The following is a 19,989-nucleotide window of genomic DNA, read 5'->3' as shown; positions in this document are numbered from 1 at the left end:
GCGAGAGTTTGCAGAAATAACTGGTATAGCTTTCCCCATTCTCAAGCAATCTTGAAAGGCCACTATTGAGTGTGTGTGTGTGTGGGGGGGGGGGGTGCGTGAATCTTTCAGAATAATATGCAAGTCAGAGCAGCAGACTAATCTGGAGAATGGTGTTTGATTCCCCAGTCCTCTACATGAAACCACCTGGGTGACCTTGAGTTATCTTAGAGCTATTCTTATAGAGCAGTTCTCTTGGGGCTCTCTCAGCTCCACCTAACTCATAGAGTATCTGTTGTGGGGAGAGGAAGGAAAGGGTGTTTGTAAGTATCTTTGGGAGTTATTCAGTCAGTGAAAAGCAGGGTATATTTTTAAAAGCTCTTCTTCAATACAGGATTGGGAGGGTGTAAGCAAGAAGAGGGAAATAGGCCGGAATCACCACATTTGTTTTCCCACAAGCTTTAACAGAGCTGAATGCAGCCAATTTCCCCACCACCACCACCACCACCACCAGATTCCCTTCAGTATAGCTCCTACCCCACATGCTTTTTGTTCATGCGGGTTCTATGATCTCCAATAAAGCCTTTTTGGTGGTCAGAGGGGACCCTCATCTCTGTTTCACCAGTTGAAAAACTGGTTCAATTCAACCCATGGTGCTTCTTTTACATCTGCAGAAGCAGTAGACTGTGATTCTGACTAATTCCTCATCGGCAATTATTTTTCAACAGGCTTTCCATGTCAAAAGCAAAACTATTTAGTAAACATTCCCATCAAGAGCCAGCATGGCATAATGGTAAAATCTAGGAGATTCTACCATGGGAGCATGCTGGGTGACCTTACGCCTGCCAGGTAGTCATAGTGAATGCACTGATATCTGCTTGTAAGAAAGAGCCAATGTGTGTCCATATAAAATTGGAGACTAGTATCTGGATAAATTTGAGTTCAAATCACATATCCAAGAAGAGTAGAATAAGAGTTGGGTTTTGTACCTTGCTTTTCTCTTCCTGAAGAAGTCTCAAAATGGTTTACAATCATTGTTCCCCTCTCCCCACAACAGACTCCTTGTGAGGCAGGTGGGGCTGAGAGGGTTCTGAGAGAACTGGCCTAGGGTCGCGCAGCTGGCTTCATGTGGAGGAGTGGGGGATCAAACCTGGTTCACTAGAGTCTACCACTCTTAGTCACTATAAAACGCTGGCTCTCAGTTCAGTTGTATGTAGGGATGCCAGCCTCCAGGTGGGACCTGAGGATCCTCTGGTTTTACAGCTCATTTCCAGTCTACTTGAAACGATGTTGTCTGAAGGAGCTGTAGGCCGATTATTATAAAGGGATGATATAAACAATGGTCTTGACAGGCAACTTTGATCTGATTTTGATGATAACAACAATAGAATGAATAATAATAATTGAAAGTAATTACAGGGGTCCCTGAGTTTCTTGTCCCTGTAGGCAATTTTGGAATGTTTAGGATGAGTAGTAGGTCCTACCACAAAACCTGAGCAGAGTTAGTTTGAATCGGCTAACAGAGAGGCAAGCAAAGTACAAACTTGGTACTATGAGGAGAACAGGGCCAGGCATGATAGACTGGAAAGTTCCATATGAAATATTCTCCCACAACAAAGCAAATTCTGACTGAGGGCTCCCTGAAGATATGAAGGTGGTGCCTTATTGACTGTTCTGAAGTGTCTGTGGATGTGAAAGAAGGCCAGATTTAGCTCTTTGTTTTTGGGAAGAGTTTCAATTTCTAAAGCATGGGGAAAGTTTATTCCCCCTGGAGCCACAGAGAGAGAGAGAGAGAGAGAGAGATTTCCAAGCACAGAGACATAAAAATAAGCTGTGTCTAAGACCAAGCAGAAGGAGTAATGGTTAGGAGTGTGGACTTCTAATCTGGCAAGCCGGTTTTGTCTCCCTGCTCCTCCACATGCAGCCAACTGGGTGACCTTGGGCTCGCCACAGCCCTGATAAAGCTGTTCTGACCAAGCAGTGATATCAGGGCTCCCTCAGCCTCACCTACCTCACAGGGTGTCTGCTGTGGGAAGAGGAAAGGGAAGGTGATTGTAAGCTGCTTTGAGACTCCTTCTGTAAAGAAAAATGGCATATAAGAACCAACTCTTCTTCTAAATAGCTGTGGCATAGCTGAACCAGGTTTGATTCTCCAGTCCTCCTCCACATGCAGCCACATGGGTGACCTTTGGCTACGTATAATTCTCTCAGAGCTCTCTTGACCCCACCTACCTCACAGGATGTCTGTTGCGGGGAGAGGAAGGGAAGGTGATTGTAAACTACTTCCTTCAGGTAGTGAAAAGCAGGGTATAAAAAGGAACTCTTCTTCTATACCAAATATCAAAACCTATCATTAAGAGAGAAACTCTGGAACCAAAAATTATATTACAGTGTATCACCAGAAGCTTATCTGTGCAATAGATCTTGACAGAGTGAAATTAATATCATGCAAATATTGTAAACATACAGTTTTACAATTCTGCCTCTTAAAGAAGAGTTTTTTTCTGTAGGTGGATCTGGCTTACGCTTGTTACATTTTGCTGCCTTGGTACTGACTAACCCTACCAATTATTACTTAGGACACTACTCGAGCCATTATCCCCAAGTCTTCCATTTAAAACAGCTATGAGGAAGGAGGTGGAGTTTCTGTGTGGAGCAGGACCTTGGCACACACAACAGCACAGTTAAACTCCCCCCAGTAGAATTGCTGTTAGCTGACTTGGGAGTACAAAAAAACAACCTGTCTTTCTCCCTACTGAAGCTAATAGTATCTGGAGGGAGGAGACTATCACACGGAAAGGGTTAGGCACCCTTAATGTCAATCCTGAATGGATATGTGAAAGAGCTGAACCGTTCTATAAATGCATACAGATTGCTGTTCTGCCAGTGCAACAGTAGTAATAGTGGTTAAACAGCACTTCAGTTGGCAAAGAGGGGGTGGAAGTTTCTGCCAACTTCCCTTTTCTGCAACAGGTCTCCTCTTTGTCCCTGTACTGTTGCTGAGGATGTCTTCACTTTCCTGACAGAAGGGTTGCCACCTTCGAGCTGGGGCCTGGAAGTACAACTGCTCTCAGAACTACAGATATCAGTTCCTCTGGGCAAAATGGCAACACAGGAGTCTTTGGAAACACACTCCTGCAGAGGACCCTCTGCTCCTTGCCTTCCACAGGCACCACTCCCAAAAGTCTTGGGAAATTCCCAAGCTGAACAAGGGGATGGGGAAATTAAACTCCAAGGGCATGATAAAGGTAAAAAGGTAAAGGTATCCCCTGTGCAAGCACCGAGTCATGTCTGACCCTTGGGGTGATGCCCTCTAGCGTTTTATTGGCAGACTCAATACGGGGTGGTTTGCCAGTGCCTTCCCCAGTCATTACCATTTACCCCCCAGCAAGCTGCCTTACCACTCTGCGCCACAAGAGGCTCAAGGGCATGATAACATTATTCAAATTGTAGGGGTGGGGAAAGCTCACAGATTGATTATTGGCTCATTGTTGAGCTCTGAGATGTACATTATGGAAGTAGGTTTGATGTGGGTGGGTGGAAAGTATGCTCATGAGGAAATAATTGTAGAGCAGCATTATTTTATAGGACAAGGATACAGAGGGATATAAAAAGTTGTAAACAGAAGGTGTGTGTCAACAAAGCTAAGAGTAATACTGTTGGGAGACTAGACTCTGTGAAGAGGGTAAACTCTTAACAGAGTTCACAGAATCACAGAATCATAGAGTTGGAAGGGGCCATACAGGCCATCTAGTCCAACCCCCTACTCAACACAGGTTCAGCCCAAAGCATCCTAAAGCATCCAAGAAAAATGTGTATCCAAAATGTGTATCCAACCTTTGCTTGAAGACTGCCATTGAGGGGGAGCTCACCACCTCCTTAGGCAGCCTGTTCCATTGCTGAATTACTCTGACTGTGAACATTTTTTTCCTGATATCTAGCCTATATCGTTGTAATTTAAACCCATTACTGCGCGTCCTTTCCTCTGCAGCCAGTGGAAACAGCATCCTGCCCTCCTCCAAAAGACAACCTTGCAAATACTTAAAGAGGGCTATCATGTCCCCTCTCAACCTCCTTTTCTCCAGGCTGAACATTCCCAAATCCCTCAACCTATCTTCATAGGGCTTGGTCCCTTGGCCCCAGATCATCCTCGTCGTTCTTCTCTGTACCCTTTCAATTTTATCTACGTCCTTCTTGAAGTGAGGCCTCCAGAACTGCACACAGTACTCCAGGTGTGGTCTGACCAGTGCTGTATAGAATGGGACTATGACATCTTGTGATTTTGATGTGATGCCCCTGTTGATACAGCCCAAAATGGCATTTGCCTTTTTTACCGCTGCATCACACTGCCTGCTCATGTTTAGCTTACAATCCACAAGTACCCCAAGGTCTCGTTCACACTCAGTGTTACCTAGAAGCGTATCCCCCATCCAGTAGGCATGCTTTTTATTTTTCTGACCCAGATGCAGAACTTTACACTTTTATTAAATTGCATCTTGTTCTCATTTGCCCTTTTAATTTTTTTTGCTTAAAGCAGAATGGTCACAGCTGAGACATCAGACTAAGACCACCTCAGTGAGCTTCCAGACTAAGACCACCCCCTTCTGAGAACAATGGCCACATTAGCAAAAGAGAAGGGACCATTCTATTGGTGATGGGGTGGAGGAATCCTAGAAGGCTAGCTACTGGGCAGCAGTACTAGTGGGAGATGACATGGGTGGAGGATCTATCATAGATAAAGGTAAATGTAAAAAGTATCCCCTGTGCAAGCACCAGGTCATGTCTGACCCTTTGGATGATGCCCTCTAGCGTTTTCATGGCAGACTCAATACGGGGTGGTTTGCCAGTGCCTTGCAGTGCCTTCCCCAGTCATTACCGTTTACCCCCCAGCAAGCTGGGTATTCATTTTACTGACCTCGGAAGGATGGAAGGCTGAGTCAACCTTGAGCCAGCTGCTAGGATTGAACTCCCAGCCTCATGGGCAGAGCTTCAGACTGCATGTCTGCTGCCTTACAACTCTGCGCCACAAGAGGCTCTAATAGATAATGACAGTACTATTTCAATTATTAAAATTGCACAAAAGCACCTCTTCCCTTGAAAATGCTATGTTGAAGGTTAAAGAATAATGTGCTGAAGCAGGATTATAGCTCAACAAAAATAAGGACTACTGAAAAATCAAAATTGTTCATGATATTCTATTTCTTAGCTCCATCATCATCCAAAGGCAGACTGAAATCAAGAAAATGGAAGGAGATTGAGACTGGGAAGAACAGCTATGAAGGAACTAGAAAAGATTAAGTGTAAAGATGTGTCATTGGTGACCAAGTTCAAGATAATTCATGCCATAGTACTCCTCATTTCTATTGTGGATGTGAATGTTGGATAATGAAGAAAACTGACAGGAAGAATGTTTATTAATCTTAAATGTGGTGCTGGATGAGAGCTTTACGGATGCCATGGACTGCTAAAAAGAAAAATAAATGGGTTCTAGACCAAACCAAACCTGAACTCTCCCTTGAAGCTAAAATGAGGTAATTGTACTTTGGTCACATTGACCTATTATGCACGGCAGCAGGGGGCACATTTTGGCAATGGACCAGCTCTGCACCAAAATGCCACAGCAAAGAGATTCCGCTGCGTGGGGGGCTGCCATTGTGTGTGTGTGTGTGTGTGTGGGGGGGGGGTTATTTTGCGGGAAGGTGGGATTGTGTGAGAACACAAAATAGCAAAACAAAACCCCATTCGACCCTGTGATGATGTGAAACGTTGCAGAGCTGAGTGGGGCATTTTTAGTCCCCTCCTGGCCACCATAGCACACTCTTCCTGTGTGCACAGGCCCAGCCTGGCCATCAATGGCAGCTGCAGCAAAAATGCTACAGGCCATTGGAGGCCCTAAAATGGGCCAGGGCCGAGTTCGTGGCAACGTCATATGTAAGTGGCGATTAGCCCCACTGCCATGTTGCCACCAGCCCAGCCTTTCCTCTCCACACAAGTCACTGGAGGAGGTGAAGGAGCAAAAAAAGAGGAAGAACTAATATGGGATTGATGGGATCAATCAAGGAAGCCACAACTCTCAGTTCGCAAGATCTGAGCAAGGCTGTTAATGATAAGACATTTTGAGAGGTCATTTTGGAAGCAACTCAATGGCACAACATAACCACACACACATACAAAAGGATGTAGCTCAGAGAGCATTAGCAGATTCTTCAACACAGACCTGGAACCATTTGCTGACTTCTTTTCATAAGACTTCCCGAACAGTTCTGGTAGATTTGTTAATATTAATAACACAATGTATGTCTATTTTCCTGTCAACTAGTTATCTCATTGACATTTCTTCTATGGAGTACCTTCCATCCTCCTACTGTGGTGGTGGTCATGTTCCCACTTTGTAGATGCTTTGAAACTTTGAAGCACTGTTTCTATGGATTTGTTTCTAATGTGCAGAAGAAAACTACAGCCTAAATCGCTTGCATCCTACATTGCTTAACCCATACCCCATGGCCTGGTGTTTTTAGGATGTTTTCAGCAGCAAGCAAATATCAATAGGTGGCACTTAATTTAATAAATAAATTTAATAAATAAAGTTAATAAATAAATAAATCCATGCCTGTGAAAGAGAGGGGACAAGGATGAAAGTTGTAGCTGACCACTGTGAGGTGTGTGGACTATGCTCCCAGGGCACTGAATGCCTTGTTAAGCCTTCACAGAGTTTTATCACTAAGGTATTCTCTTTCCTAAGACTTGCTTGTTTTCGGAACCAAGTTTGGGTCCAGTGGCACCTTTAAGACCAACATTTTATTTGAGGTTGTACTTCTAGTTAGGCTTTGGGGCCAAACTGATGCTCATTAAAAGTCATTGGAATGGAGCGGGCGGCTGCTTCTCTCTGCCTTCCAATGTGCCGAGAAGCACTTGTATCATGAGTGACTAACCACGACTCTCAGGGTGAATGATAATTTATCACTTGGTTGAAAAGCAAATAGCCGTAAATCTGGGTGAGGAGGAATTCTGCACATTCTTCTGCGGGTCATGCACACACATAATCAGAAACCTTTATGTCTGCTCAATTAATAGGCAGCATATTGAGTCTAGAGTCTATGAGTAAGTCATAAGAAATACTATGTACGAGACTTGAATTTATTACAGTTACAAAAGTCTGGGGGTGGGAGAATCTGGAGTGTCTTGGATGGAACTTCATATTTCTTTCTTTCAGACGCACTCTACATGTTATCTATCACATTTCCACTCTCTTAATTATTACTTCATGGTTTGCATGCCATCTAATTAAAAGAATATTGCATTTAAATCAGGACCATATTTTTGAGCTTCACTCTTTGGCATCTTTAATTTCTCACTAGAAATTTATCATGATTTTGATAACTGTTCATTAGAGGGCTAATCAGAAAAGTCAGCCTGGAAGTTTTCTGGTGATATTTGTATCTAATTATATTGCATATACCATATTTTATACTGATAGCTGGATGTATAACCATATATGATCTAGTGAAATTTCTATCTGTCAGATGTGTGTGACTATATTAGAATTTGCCCTACATTTCATATGTTTCTATATCTATCTCATGTATGTGTGTGTATTTAATATTAATAAATAAGGCTGACCTGAATGGACCAGAATAAATTTAGAGTCCAGTGGCACCTTTAAGACCAACAAAATTTTATTCAAGGTATGAGCTTTTGTGTGCATGCCCATTTCCTCAGATACAATGTCATGGAATGGAAGTAATCAGTTCATACTTACAGGCAAAGTGTGAAAGTAATGAACCAGGTAAACCTGATCTTGTCAGAACTCAGAAGTTGCCTTGGCTAGTGGTTGGATGGAAGACCACCAAGGAATTCCAGGGCTGCTATTCATGGAATAGCCTCTGTTGCTATCTAGCCTTGAAAATTGTACATGATTGCCATAATCAGCTGCAACTTGAGGGTAATTTCTACCACTACCACCACCAAACAGTCTTGCAATCATTCTTGCTCATAAGTTACCACTAAGAGTCACCTCATTTCCCAAGCCAAATCCTTGTTTACCTCTTCATGAGAGAGGCTGTTATGAGGTAATAGCCCATAAAATATTTATGATGTAAATGCTTTGAGTTCCAGAAGTCTAGCTGACATGAAAGCCCTTAATTTGAAGTTCTAACTCAGAAACTCATGAGGTGGCAGGGGTCTGAGAAGATCATACATTTAGCTATTAGAAGGCCAAATGGAGATCTGGATTGATCAGCCATTCATAACAGTACCTTAGGAAAATTAGAAAAATTGGCATTCCATCACTGATCCCATTGCACAATGACAATCTGGTAGAAGATTTTGAGTTCTGTGTCCTATTTAGACATCAGCAGCCATAGTCTAGTGCTGTTTGAAGAGAGAAAAGGAGAGCTGGGTAGACCTCCTAGCTGGACTAAATGCAGCAGGGTCTTATTGATCACCCAAATAGCACTAACAGTACAGTTCTAAGGATATATACTTGGATGTGAATCCCACTGAGTTCAGCAGGGCTTACTCCCTGGTAAGTGTATGCAGGATTGCACCCTCTACATCTAGATGGGCCCAGAAATTCTTGATAATACCTTCTCTGGAGAGCAGCAGATAGATTGAATGGCATCTACACACAGGATGCATTTACAGAAGCAAAAGGCAAATCCTGGCCCCAGGAGCACAGAATTTGAAATGTGTGCGTGTGTGTGTTTGAGAGAGAAAGAGAGAAACTATACATCCCTGAAATTCTAGATCTCTAAATATGTAATTCACTCTAATGAATAATGTGTAGCCATGGAGTTTTTTGGATCAAAGCCTTGTGCTGGGGAAAGGAAGGTTAGATTCTCTGTTTCTCCTCTATCCTATTCCTCTGATCTGACTAATGTGGCAATATTTTGTGGGGAGTACATGCTATGTCCCCCATTTTGAGTAAGATGGAAACATTTTGCATTTTTAGATGTTTTGAATAAATAGACTGGCCTTGTATAAATGTTAGGTTTTTGTTGTCCTGAAGTGCTATGGCAACTTTAGTATCCCTGTGAACAAGTCATTCATTCCCTAGCATCTGTGCTGCTATTATCTGCTGCCAATTTTAAAGATAATGTTATCTTCTATGTTGATTTTAAGAATTCTGTGACTGCTGCTTCATCATTTATATTGTTTTACTGCTTGTGGTTTGGATTGAATTCAGTGGCAGTTACTGTGTATTTTAAATATGTAGACTGCCTTGAGAATATCACCTGTGATAAAGGTGTGTTTTTAAAAAATAGTGAAATAAATAACATCGATTATATATACACACACACACAAACATATGTTTGTGTCTGTCATGTGGTTCTTTCAATGAAAACAATACATGTTTATGGATTTCTAAAAGAAAGCAAAGCCAACACCATGAAGGTTCAGGGCGGCTTATAAAAGATTAAACTACATCAATAAGACATAAAAAAATTTTAAGCAGTGGAATTGGCTGCCTAAAGTGATGAGCCCCTCCTTACTGTGGTCTTTAAGCATTGACAGATACTTATCCTGGATGCTTTTAGAGTGATCCTGCATTGAGCAGGGGGTTAGACTGGACGGCCTGTATGGCCCCTTCCAACTCTAGGATTCAATGAAATCAATGGGACAGCAGCCCCAAAATATTTAGAACTGGGATACATGGAAAAGTTTCTCTTCCTCCTCTTGAAGAACTGGTGAGCATGTAGAGGTGGGTGGGCAGGTGGAAAGGCCCTGCAGGCTGACTGCTCATTCACAAGGAGAAGCAAGGACCAGGTACCCTGAGGCTGCTACTCCAGTGTAGGGGCAAAGAATGCATAGCCTGTAGACAATGTGCTTACCATCTGTGTTCAAAGCATGAGCTCCCTACAGCAGGTTTCGAGGACTCTCCTTCATTTTTATTATCTGCTGGTGGGTCATGAAAAGCCAACACAACTGGAGAAGCCAATGAGAAGCCTTCCTTTACCACACTTGTGGCAGCCACTGGGTCAGGATTAGGCAATGGAGAGGGTGCATTAAAGACACCCCTAACAGACACCCTGTGAGATAGGTGGGACTGAGAACTGTGCTGGTCCGAGGTCACCCCAGTGGGCTGCATGTGGAGGAGCCGGGAATACTATTTCCCAACCCACAAATGGCAACCCCGGTTATCCAAATTAGAGCCCCCCCCCCCGCCAGTGCCCCCTGGGAGCGCTGTGCTGGGAAAGCCCTCAACCCCCGCATGTGGATTTCAACTGGGCCTCCTTTGTGTGCGCGACTTGAATGAGTCCTCCGGGCCTCCCCGCCAGCCTCCTGGGCGGCTGGAATGGCAGCTCTCGGCTCCCCGCGCGGCCGCTGCGCCCTCCCTTTTGTGTCGCTTCTGGGGGCTAATTGCGTCTGTTAATGAGTTGCTAACAGCCCCGTCGCGCGGCCCTCGGCGGAGAAGCGCGCCATTAGCGCTCAGTCAGCCCTGCAATTCGCAGCGCCGCCGGGGCCCGGGCTGACCCCCTGCAGAGCTCGCGCCGTGTCGAGGGGGGCGGGGAGCACACTCGCCGCCGGGGACCTTCCGTGCCACAGCTCGAGCGGAGGAGGAGGAGGAGGAGAAGAGCCGACGTTTTCTGTTCCTTTAGAATAGGAAGGGAAATGTCGAGCTTTCTCGAGTTCCAGTCTTGGGAAGGGTGATGAAAATCCGTGTCCTTTGGCGAGAGAAACGAAGGTCCAACATTTATCCCTTCTCTAGCACATGGATCTACTCAAGCGTATTGACGACCAACCATGCTCTGCGGAAGATGAATTCGTTGGTGTTCAGTGGGACTATAAAGCGCGACGGTCTCGGTCCCTGCTCAGCTCAGCCAGCTATTTGCAAAGTTTGCTCTAAGAGAGATAGCAGTCCCGGTGATTTCTGATTTGAATAATTGGCGGGAGGAGGAGGAGGAGGGAGGGCGTCATTAAAGCAGCCCAAGAGACCAGCGTGCCTCTCCTGAGAAGCGCGGCGGTTCCCAATAGAGGACGCCGCAGCCATCTCGCTTGCAATCCCGGGATCCTTTCGACGGTGCGTGCTTGGAAGGAGCACTTTGCGCGTTCTCCTCGGGATGCCCGCTCCCTCGACGCTCCCCGCAGGACTCCCGCGAGCGTCCTCATGTGTCGCCCTATGAGAAAGAGTCGTGCGATGCCTTAGGGCTAGCAGATCGCCCGTACAGTCCTCAAAGCACTTTCCCGAGAGTAAGGCCCACTGAATAGACTTGAGGAGGATCCTGAAAAGACTGTTTCCTCCCTCCTGCTATAAGCGTTGCTGAGTTAAAGTCCATCTCACCAGCTATATTAATATGTGTGGGCTACTCATACTAATATCTACCTGGATTTTGATGGCCCCGGACGCAGACGAGTGTTGTGTTTGTGTTACATTAAATGGGCTTTCTGTGTTATATTAAATGGACGTCGTGCCGCTCGATCGTAGGAACGTCTAGCCGTGGGAACGGAATCCTTCGTGGGTTTCCTCCCCTGTAACTCGACAGCCTTCAAGGGGAGCCGCTGCGATCAAGCGCGTCGAGCCTCAATGACGGCTAAGACAGCTTCATTCAAGCGGCTCTCAAAGGCCGACCTTAGCCTACTGAGAGGCAGGGCACGTGAGAGCGAGGAGACGCCAGCGATGAACCGGTAGACGGCATGCATTATACCTACGGAAAGACGCCTTGGCAAAAATAAACCCAGGAAGAAAAAAAAACAAGTTGGACCCCATTTAAGACGATGCGTTTGCCGAAGAGAGAAAGAGAGAGAGAAAAGCTGTCGAGAAACGCTGCAGATCGCACTTATGACCAAGGGATCGTGAATTGATGCTCCTAATTCTCGTAGTCCTTCTGGTTGCCCTTTTGGGGAAGTCTGAGCTTTCCTTCCTTGCTTTCTGTTGTGCCCACTTACACGATTTTCTCCTTGGCCGTTATTTCGATGCGGGCGCAGCCCTCCCCCACTCCCCCATCAGGCTTTTCCTCTGTGACTGACCGGGTGTCTGTCTCGGTGCCAGAGCATTGGGGTGGGGGTGGGAGACATGGAGACACGTGGCCAAGATGAGACACACCCTCCGCACACAAAACGGCTTGAGTGAGGACACTGAACAGCATGAGTCATCCGAGAACCACAGGTTTGAAAGAAACTGGAGGTCATCTAGCCTATCCCCTCTCCAAAGCGCCCCCCCCCAAAGAACGCACTGGGCGCTCTCGTGCACTCCCCTGCCTCCTCCCCTTTACAATGACACCCATGTCCTACAATAAGAAGGAAAGGGAGACGGCATTCTCTCTCCTTTTACATCTTCCTGTCCTCCAAGGTTTTCCTAGCTGCCTTAATATTTTATGTATTTATTTTGCAGCGAAAGTGACGCAGTGCATCACCACAACGCCCTCCTCAACGGCGCTCCATCCCGCAAGAAGGGCTCCTTTCATCCCGTCCCATTCACCGCTGTCCTCTCGCCTACACCGTTATCAAGTGCGTTGCCGCCTCTCGAGCTGGGGCAGCAGCGGCCTCTGGGAGTTGTAGTCTTCGCCGCCATAGAGGCTCCGTGGCCAGCGGCGAGAAGACTACGCTTCCCAGCTGCCCCCCCGCGGCGGGTCTCCCAGTTCCACTGGAAAGCGCCAGCAGTCAATCAGGTGGCGTCACCATCTGTGCGGAGCGAGAGTCTAGTCCTCCCCCCCCCACTCCCCTTCCCTTCCTCGCAGGGGTGCAGCTAATAATAAGCGCTCGAGGGGGGTTATAAAGGGCGGGCGGGCGGCAAGTGTCATGCGGGAGGCGCGGCTGGCCGAGGAGCAGCGCGGAGGCTTCGTAGCCTGAAGAGGCGGCTTCGGGAGGGTTGTTGTTCTAATTTTTTAAAGAAGCACATAGGGATCTTCGCTGTTGCTGCAGATCTGGAATGCTGCAGGCAAGATCGCAGCCGAGCTGATCCAGAACGGCGAAAGCGGGAACGAGGCGGAGAGGCGGAGGGCGATGAAGCGCCGCAAGCTGGCCGTGGCAGCCGGCTTCTGCCTCTCCTTCTTGCTGGGCACTTTGCTGAACGTCTTGTTCATTCCGGCCTTTGATCCGCAGCAGCAGCGGCGGCAGCAGCAGCAACAGCAGACGGCGGGCGTCACGCACTCGCTGGCGGGCTCGCCTTCGGAGGTGCCGGGGGCGGCAGAGCGCAGGGGCAGCAGCCAGCGCTGGGACTTGGCGCAGCAGATCCGGGAGCGCTACGAGGAGGTGCTGCGCTACCAGCGGCGGCAGCACCGGGCGGCGGCGTCTACGGGGGCCCGGCTGCTGATGCGCCCCTTGGAGCGGCGGCTGATGGACCTAGCTCCTCGCCGGCTCGCCTCGTCCTCGTCGGAGCGGAGGTCGGCCCAGGCGAACGCGTCTCCGGCCGCCCGAGGCAGCCCGTGGGAGGCCAACGCCAAGCTGGAGCTGTCTCTGGGCGCGCTGCGCCTGGGCTGCCGGGACATCAGCAATGTGACCGACGTGCATTACCTGGGCTCGGGCTACACCAAGGCCGTCTACAAAGCCGTGCTCAACCGGAGCCTGGCCGTGGCTCTCAAGGCGGTCGATTTCGGCGGCCACGACGTCGAACACTGCGTGAAGCTCTACGGCGACCTGGAAGACTGCTACCGCCTGGCGTCCTACAAGATCATCAAGGAGATGATCCTGCTGCAGCGGCTCCGGCACCCCAACGTTCTCCAGGTAGAAAGCTCGAAGCAGCCGGGGGGGGGGGGGCAACGCGCGGCTGGAGCGCAAGGCCGGGATGGGGGGGGGGAAACCCGGATTGAAAAGCAGAATGACAGTCAATTCGCGAGTGAGACCAGGGTGAGGGTGAGGGTGAGGGTGAGGGTGGGGGTGGGGGTGGGGTAGGCTGCGATTGCAGCCTCAGGAGCCAGCGGGCTTTAGGCAACCCCAAGAGAGCCGGGTGGGCGGGAAGAGAAGCCTCCCCGCCGTCAACGACCCGCTGGGCCACGTGTAAGTTTTGGCAGGCCTTGCTTTTACCTCGTCTCAGCACCGTGGGAAGTGGGTGCCCCTAATCCTAAATGGATTTGCTTACGTGTAGCTCCCTCAAATAAATGGGACCGATGTATTTCTGTCTGGTCGGATCCATATCTTGCTGAGTGTATAAGCTCCCCCGCTATGCTACGCTGAGATCTTTAAGGCCTGCACTGCAAGACACGTCCCAGAGATTGCGGTCTTAGGTACCAGTAATTCTGGCTGCGCTAAGGAAGTAGGCAAGCGAACATTAGGATTGGAGCCGAATAGTGCAATCCTAAACAGTTTCCATCAGCCTCCGACTGTAGTCTACTCAGCGAGGCTTAGCCCGGGGAAGTGTTCTCAAGACCCCCCGCATGGCCGTGCTTTCTTGGGTTAGGCATCTGAACCATCAGGGTGGGGGGAGAGGGGGAGGATCGAGCCAGGCTTGGGACTGAAGGGCTGGCATCCAACGGAAAGGACTGCGATGCTCAGCACATTTGGATCGCAGGGATTCGACTGTTGCATGTCGTCCCAGGCTCCAAATAAACGTGTTTGAAATCGAAAGACTGGGACAAGCAGGAAAGCCGGATGTAAACAGTGCAGGAAGTGCGAGTTCGGAGCACTGATTTATTGTATGGGGTGTGAGTGTGTAGTGGAACCGGGAGATCCGACGTAGGAGTGCCTGTCAGCCCGCCGAGAGACATTCGTTGGGGGGGGGGGTTGCCTTTGTCTGCTACCGCGTCACGCCCCTCATACTCCTTGGAGGTCTCCCATCCAATATTCCCCAGGGCTGACTCTGCTTAGCTACTGAGAATCCGACCGGATCGAGTCTAGAGTTTGGAGACGATAAGCAGGTCCGTTTGGGAGATGTACAGAATTCTTCAGCCGGCAGTGGACCTGGCGCCCGGCGATTTGTGTTGTCTACCGAGCCCGCTAAAGATCTCCTTTGGCGGGCTTCGACCGCGCCATTGTATAGCGGCGGCCGGCATGGGAACCTTTCGCCGTTTGAGTTTATCTCTGAAAAAGACATCTATATTTTCTCCAAGAGGGCAAAAGTAGCTCGGGGTGAGGGTGGGATGGCCGAAAAGCGGGTCAAGCGGGATGGGAAAGGCGGCGGCAATGGACCGGGCTACTGGGCCTGTAGTCCTAGACGTATAGGCTGCCGCTCCCCGCTGGAACGATCGCCTGGCTTCCAACCCTGGCGGGGCCGGCTTGAAACTGGAGCGCCGAGGGAAGGGAAACCCAACTTCCAATCTCCAGCGCGCTCCGGGTGGCGTGCCTGTCTTTTTAACTTTCACAACAACCCTGTGAGGCAGGATACTCCGAAAGCGATCAAAATGGCGGTGTGTGGGTGTGTGTGACCAGGTGAGGTTCGTGAGACAGAAGAGAACTGAACTCCACTCCATCAGCCTGGTCTCCTTCTTGGGATGCTGCTTCAGAGCCGAGGGTGGCGGCCGGAGGAGCTGCTCCCCGGGTGGGCGGGATAGCAAGGGCTGCCGACGAGATAGCGAGCATGGTGTAGCCGCGGTTAAGAGCAGCAGGTTCTCATCTGCTGATCCGGGTCTGCTTCCCCACTCCTAATCCATGTGCAGCCGGCTGGGAGACCTTAGAGCTGTTCCCACACAGCAGTCCTGTCAGAGCTCTCTCAGCCTCACCTACCTCACCCGGTGTCCGCTGTGGGGAGAGGAAGGGAAAGGTGTTGCTAAGCCATGTGGAGACTCCGTCTGGCAGTCAAAAGCGGGGCATAAACCACTCCCCCCCCCGCTCTTCTAGACAAGGGGTTTCCAGCCGTGGGGGTCCAACAGAAAAAAGGCCAGGCGCCAGGCATGACCAGTCCCCTGGCGCCGATCCGCGCGCACGCTTCCCCGTCCCGCAGTGCTCTTTGGAAGGAAAGTGGACAAAATGCCCGGGGGTGGCCTGGGACGCCATTGGCCTGCGGGCCCTGACCGGCTCCACTTGCTCGTGTGTTGCAGGCGCGAAGCTTCTGCTAAAGGGACAGGGCGGCCTTTCCTCCAGGCATGTTGGCAACCTTCGGCGCACATGCCGCCGAACTCGTCCCGGGCCCTCCGGTTCTTCGCCGCCGCCGCCCCCGTCTTGCTGGGCAGCCCGAGCGCCGCTAGGCGTTGGGCCCCTGCGTTCGCCGCCCTTTCGGCGAAGCACGAAACGTTGGCCTCTTTCCGGCGTGCCTCCTCCTGGCACCCGAACAGCCTCTCGCCCCGGCTCCAGGTCCTCGAGCACCGACTCGTGCGAAGCCTTCCGGTCCGGAGATGGGGGGGGGGGGGGCTGCGTCTGCACGGGACACGATCCAACGAAGCCGTAGTGTCAAAGAGTCAACTGGGAAGGGCTTCCGCCCGTCTGGATCATTTTCCTAGAGCTTGCGGTTGACTTGGTCGCTTACTGATCGCAAACGGATCTAAGGAGTAGAGGAAAGCGAATCCATCATAGCAAATGTGTGGCACAGAAACCGATTGGTCTACATGCGTGCAAATCCCACTAAGAGCTATGGTAATACTGTCAAAAAATGGCTGCTGACAGTCCATAGAGCTGTTAAGCATTTAAACAGGCTTTCTGGGTGCCATGGGGGCAGGATTCACCACAGTCCTAACTGTGTCTCTGAGTAAAGTGAAGGATCAGCATGTAAAATCAGCCAAACCCCCAGCACTCCCTTTGCTTGTGTTCCTTCTTCCTCTTGCTGCCAATGGGTCTGCCCAGGAAAGATAAATGCCTTGTTTCTTCCATCCCTGCAAGGAGAGAAGGACAGACCAGGTGGAGGGAAGAAATGTCTCCCCCTCTATAAACAGCAGCGAGAGCCCTAGGAGGAGGGGGGTCTCTGTTAGCAGTTTGCACTCCGGGCGGGCCTTTGGAGGGAGCACATCAAATTGGCCTTGTCAAAAGTGCAGACAAGGCTAGGATGCAGCTTGACAGGCAAAGTTCCCCCCTCCCCATCTTTGGGCTTAACCCCCCCCCCCCCACCAACAGAACTACTGGTGTTCAAAGGAGGCTCAGTCAGTTCCCCACATTTGGGAATGTCCATAAAGTATGTCACACTTAAAACCAATTTGTAAATCTCTCTTCCTCACTTCGCCACTGCACGGCTGCAGCTATGTGCATGTTTTACCCAGGAGTAAGCCCCCATGCAATCCCATTTCCTTGTCGATGTGCCTGTGGCCCCATCTTCCCCATTAGTCCATGGGGTAAGCCACTTCCCCCTCCATGTTCCTGAGACACTTGGTAGATGGTCCCTTACATGCCCCCACAATGCTTCTCATCTTGTAAGAGCTTCCATATGCACAGCCAACCCACAGTGCACGCTGAGGCTGGTTTACATGGAAATAAGTATATTTGACTACAGTCTTACTTCCAAGGGATTGTGCTTTAGGGTTACACCCTAAAAGAACAGCTATTCTAGGGTAGTCTCTCCCCTCCCCTCCCCTCCCCTCCCCTCCCCTCCGGCTAAGATCCAGTTTCATCCAAAGTGTAGCCATTTCCCCCTCTGTGAGGACTCTGTCTCTTAATAAGGGTTTTGGGGAGAATAATTTGGACACACCACTCACAAAATGCATACAAACATCAGCCTTCAGTCTTCTTTGTGGACACCACTCTGGTCTTGACTGTGTAGAAAAAGGTTTGCGTGGAGAATGTCTGCTTGCTCTGAAAGGTGGAACCTCACAGTGACTGGGAACCATTCTGAACAGCCTCCATTTTTGTCCTCCCCGTTCAGAGCCATCACTGGGTGTGGAGGACTCTGGGAGAGGCTTATTAGCCTTCCAAGTTAGTCCTTTTGGAGTTGGCCTCTCTTGCCTGGTTAACTAGGTATGCCCAGATAAGAAACAAAACCAAAAGAGAATCATATTTGTGATAGGGCTTGGATTCCTTCGACTTCACAGCGTCACCATTGGGTATCTGTGTTGGCTGCCCAGTGCACAAGCAGGGAGCACGGGTGGGTCTGGTTAGAAAAATCTGGCTGAATTCTGCAAATCCTGCAGCTGATGGGGGAGGGGGGGAGGCAAACAATTGCCAACTGCTTGCTGAAGCATTATTGGAAAAGGATCTAAATTTTTTAAAAAATGAAACTGGGCAGATATTTCTGGAAGGGCGTGTGGTCCCCACCCGGAATATTTGCTGCTTAGAATGCATTTGGAACAGGTTTTTGGGTGGATAGTTGGGCCTGAATTTTATGAATTGGATTGCCATCTGTTTCTGAATGGGATTTGAGTCTGTTTTGGAAGCATTCTCTCAGATTAGTAGGTGGCTGTTAGATCCTGGATTCTGCTCCAGAGAATTGAGATACATTCCCTCAATAACACTGGTGCTTCCAGATTGTCCTTTCCAAATTGATGAGATCTTATAAAATTTGGGGTTTAGAAAGTATGAAAATTTGATTAGACATTTAAGATTCTAGAATGCTGACATGAACATTTCAAGTGCAGGTGGATTTTATCCTATTTGGGAAGGGGCTAAATGAGATTTCTTGTTACACTTTAGCTCTGCCTCGGCTTTCATGCTGGGTTCGGTGCGATTCTAGAACCTTGACTTACATTTTATTCAGTTGCAGGATCTCAAACCAAATTTAATTTTTCACCTCTCTGTGATTAGTAATATCCAACATTTCAGGTATTTCTTTCTGTACATTTCTGGGGACGTTCTGAAACCCAATCTCCTGCCACCTCACTCCAGGTCCTTCTGGCTTCTCATTTAGTTTGGACAGCAGGAATGGGCTCTCTAAATAAGCCCAACCTATTTAGGCAAATTTCCTAAAGCAAAGCTCTGGGCGTCCCAAGCAAGCATTGAGAGCTTATGAGAACAGGCCCTCATTTTTCTTCTTGCTGCTTTCTCGAGTGCAGGAATACACAGGAGACCACCCATTCTCCCTGGCTCAGCAGCACATCCATCGAATGGTGAGTGATGGGTTGCCAAGGGCCTCCGACACATTCGTGAATTAGGCTATTTATCCAAAAATAGTCCCTTAGTCTGAAGCAGCCTGTAAACTCTAATCAGAAATTGGAATTGAGGGTTTGGGAAACAAGTGTTTCTCTCTGTCTCTGGCATCAGTTAACAGCAATTATTGACCCCTTGAGAATATTAGTTATTTAGATGTTTATACTGGGCTGTTATCCCCAATGTGAACCCAAAACAACTTACAATATCCTTTCCCCCTTTTCTGTTTTAAACCCAGAACAGTCCTATGAGTCCAGGTAGGCTGTGAGTGACTGACCCATAGCAGAGGGAGGGGGGATTTGAAGTTGGGTCCTCTGAATCCAAAGTGTGATCCACTAAGCCACCACACCATGCTGGCTTTGCACCAGGGCGATACTTCCAGCGCTAAAAGCACTTCATATAAACAGACTTGTTGTCATCCTTACAGTAGCCCTGCAAGGAAGGCCACAAATTACAGAGGGGCTGGATGCCACCTAGTGAATTCATGAAGCTGAGAATCTCATAAAGCATGGCTCATACATTTGGGGTAACTATGCAATCACTAATTCCCTCATCTAATTCCTTCCTAATGAGAACAGCTGAGGATATTTGGACATGAGTCTGAAAATCCAAGTCACATTTTTCTGTTCCCAGTTAAAATGTAACAGTAAATAAAGTAACTGAACACCCAGCATTGTTCAGCTGTATCCAAGCTATAAGGCTGTTGCCTCATTTTGCAGGATGGTCAGTCCCAAGAATCCTTTCCTGGGTATAAGCTTCACTGAATAGCCCTAGCATTAGACCCGCTTGAGATGGTTTGGCTTTACTTCCAGTTCCCCAGTGCCTGTTAAGAATGGAGTCATCATTCCTGGGGTTTTTCTTGTGCAATGTTCTCAAGAGAAAAGGGAATGCAACAAAGAGAAATTCAACAGCATGTCTTCTGCCTACGTATACTAATCTGAGACTGGCAGCATTTCCACACTGAGTGTAAGCTCAAGCCAGTCGGTTAGTGCTTTGTTTTTGAAATGAACATTCCCCAGAATGAACGTGAGCAATTGTTATATTAATGATAAACATCTCAATTTCTTTTACCTCGTAGCATCTTTTAGTATCATCTTGTGCTTATAACCAAGACAGTTAAAGAATGGCAAAAGT

At 48.6% G+C, this 19,989-nt stretch overlaps 1 protein-coding gene across 4 annotated transcripts in view; it reads left to right on the top strand.

Annotated features, from left to right (window-relative positions):
- The first annotated feature begins 12,648 nt into the window (after positions 1-12,648).
- PKDCC (protein kinase domain containing, cytoplasmic) overlaps positions 12,649-19,989 on the top strand; it is a 61,175-nt gene continuing 53,834 nt past the window's right edge. For 3 of the 4 annotated variants that reach the window (XR_013231070.1, XR_013231069.1, XM_077337925.1), the window contains exon 1: positions 12,649-13,641. Coding sequence is in view for 2 of the 4 variants with exons in the window: in XM_077337925.1 (XP_077194040.1) it covers positions 12,922-13,641 (720 nt within the window). In the remaining 2 variants the exon portion in view is untranslated. The remainder of the gene's footprint in view (positions 13,642-19,989) is intronic. The other variant, XM_077337916.1, reaches the window with a different exon arrangement.

The sequence above is a fragment of the Paroedura picta genome, chromosome 1 (assembly GCF_049243985.1).
Source record: "Paroedura picta isolate Pp20150507F chromosome 1, Ppicta_v3.0, whole genome shotgun sequence".
Taxonomy (NCBI): domain Eukaryota; kingdom Metazoa; phylum Chordata; class Lepidosauria; order Squamata; family Gekkonidae; genus Paroedura; species Paroedura picta.
This window is presented reverse-complemented; position numbering and strand designations above follow the sequence as displayed.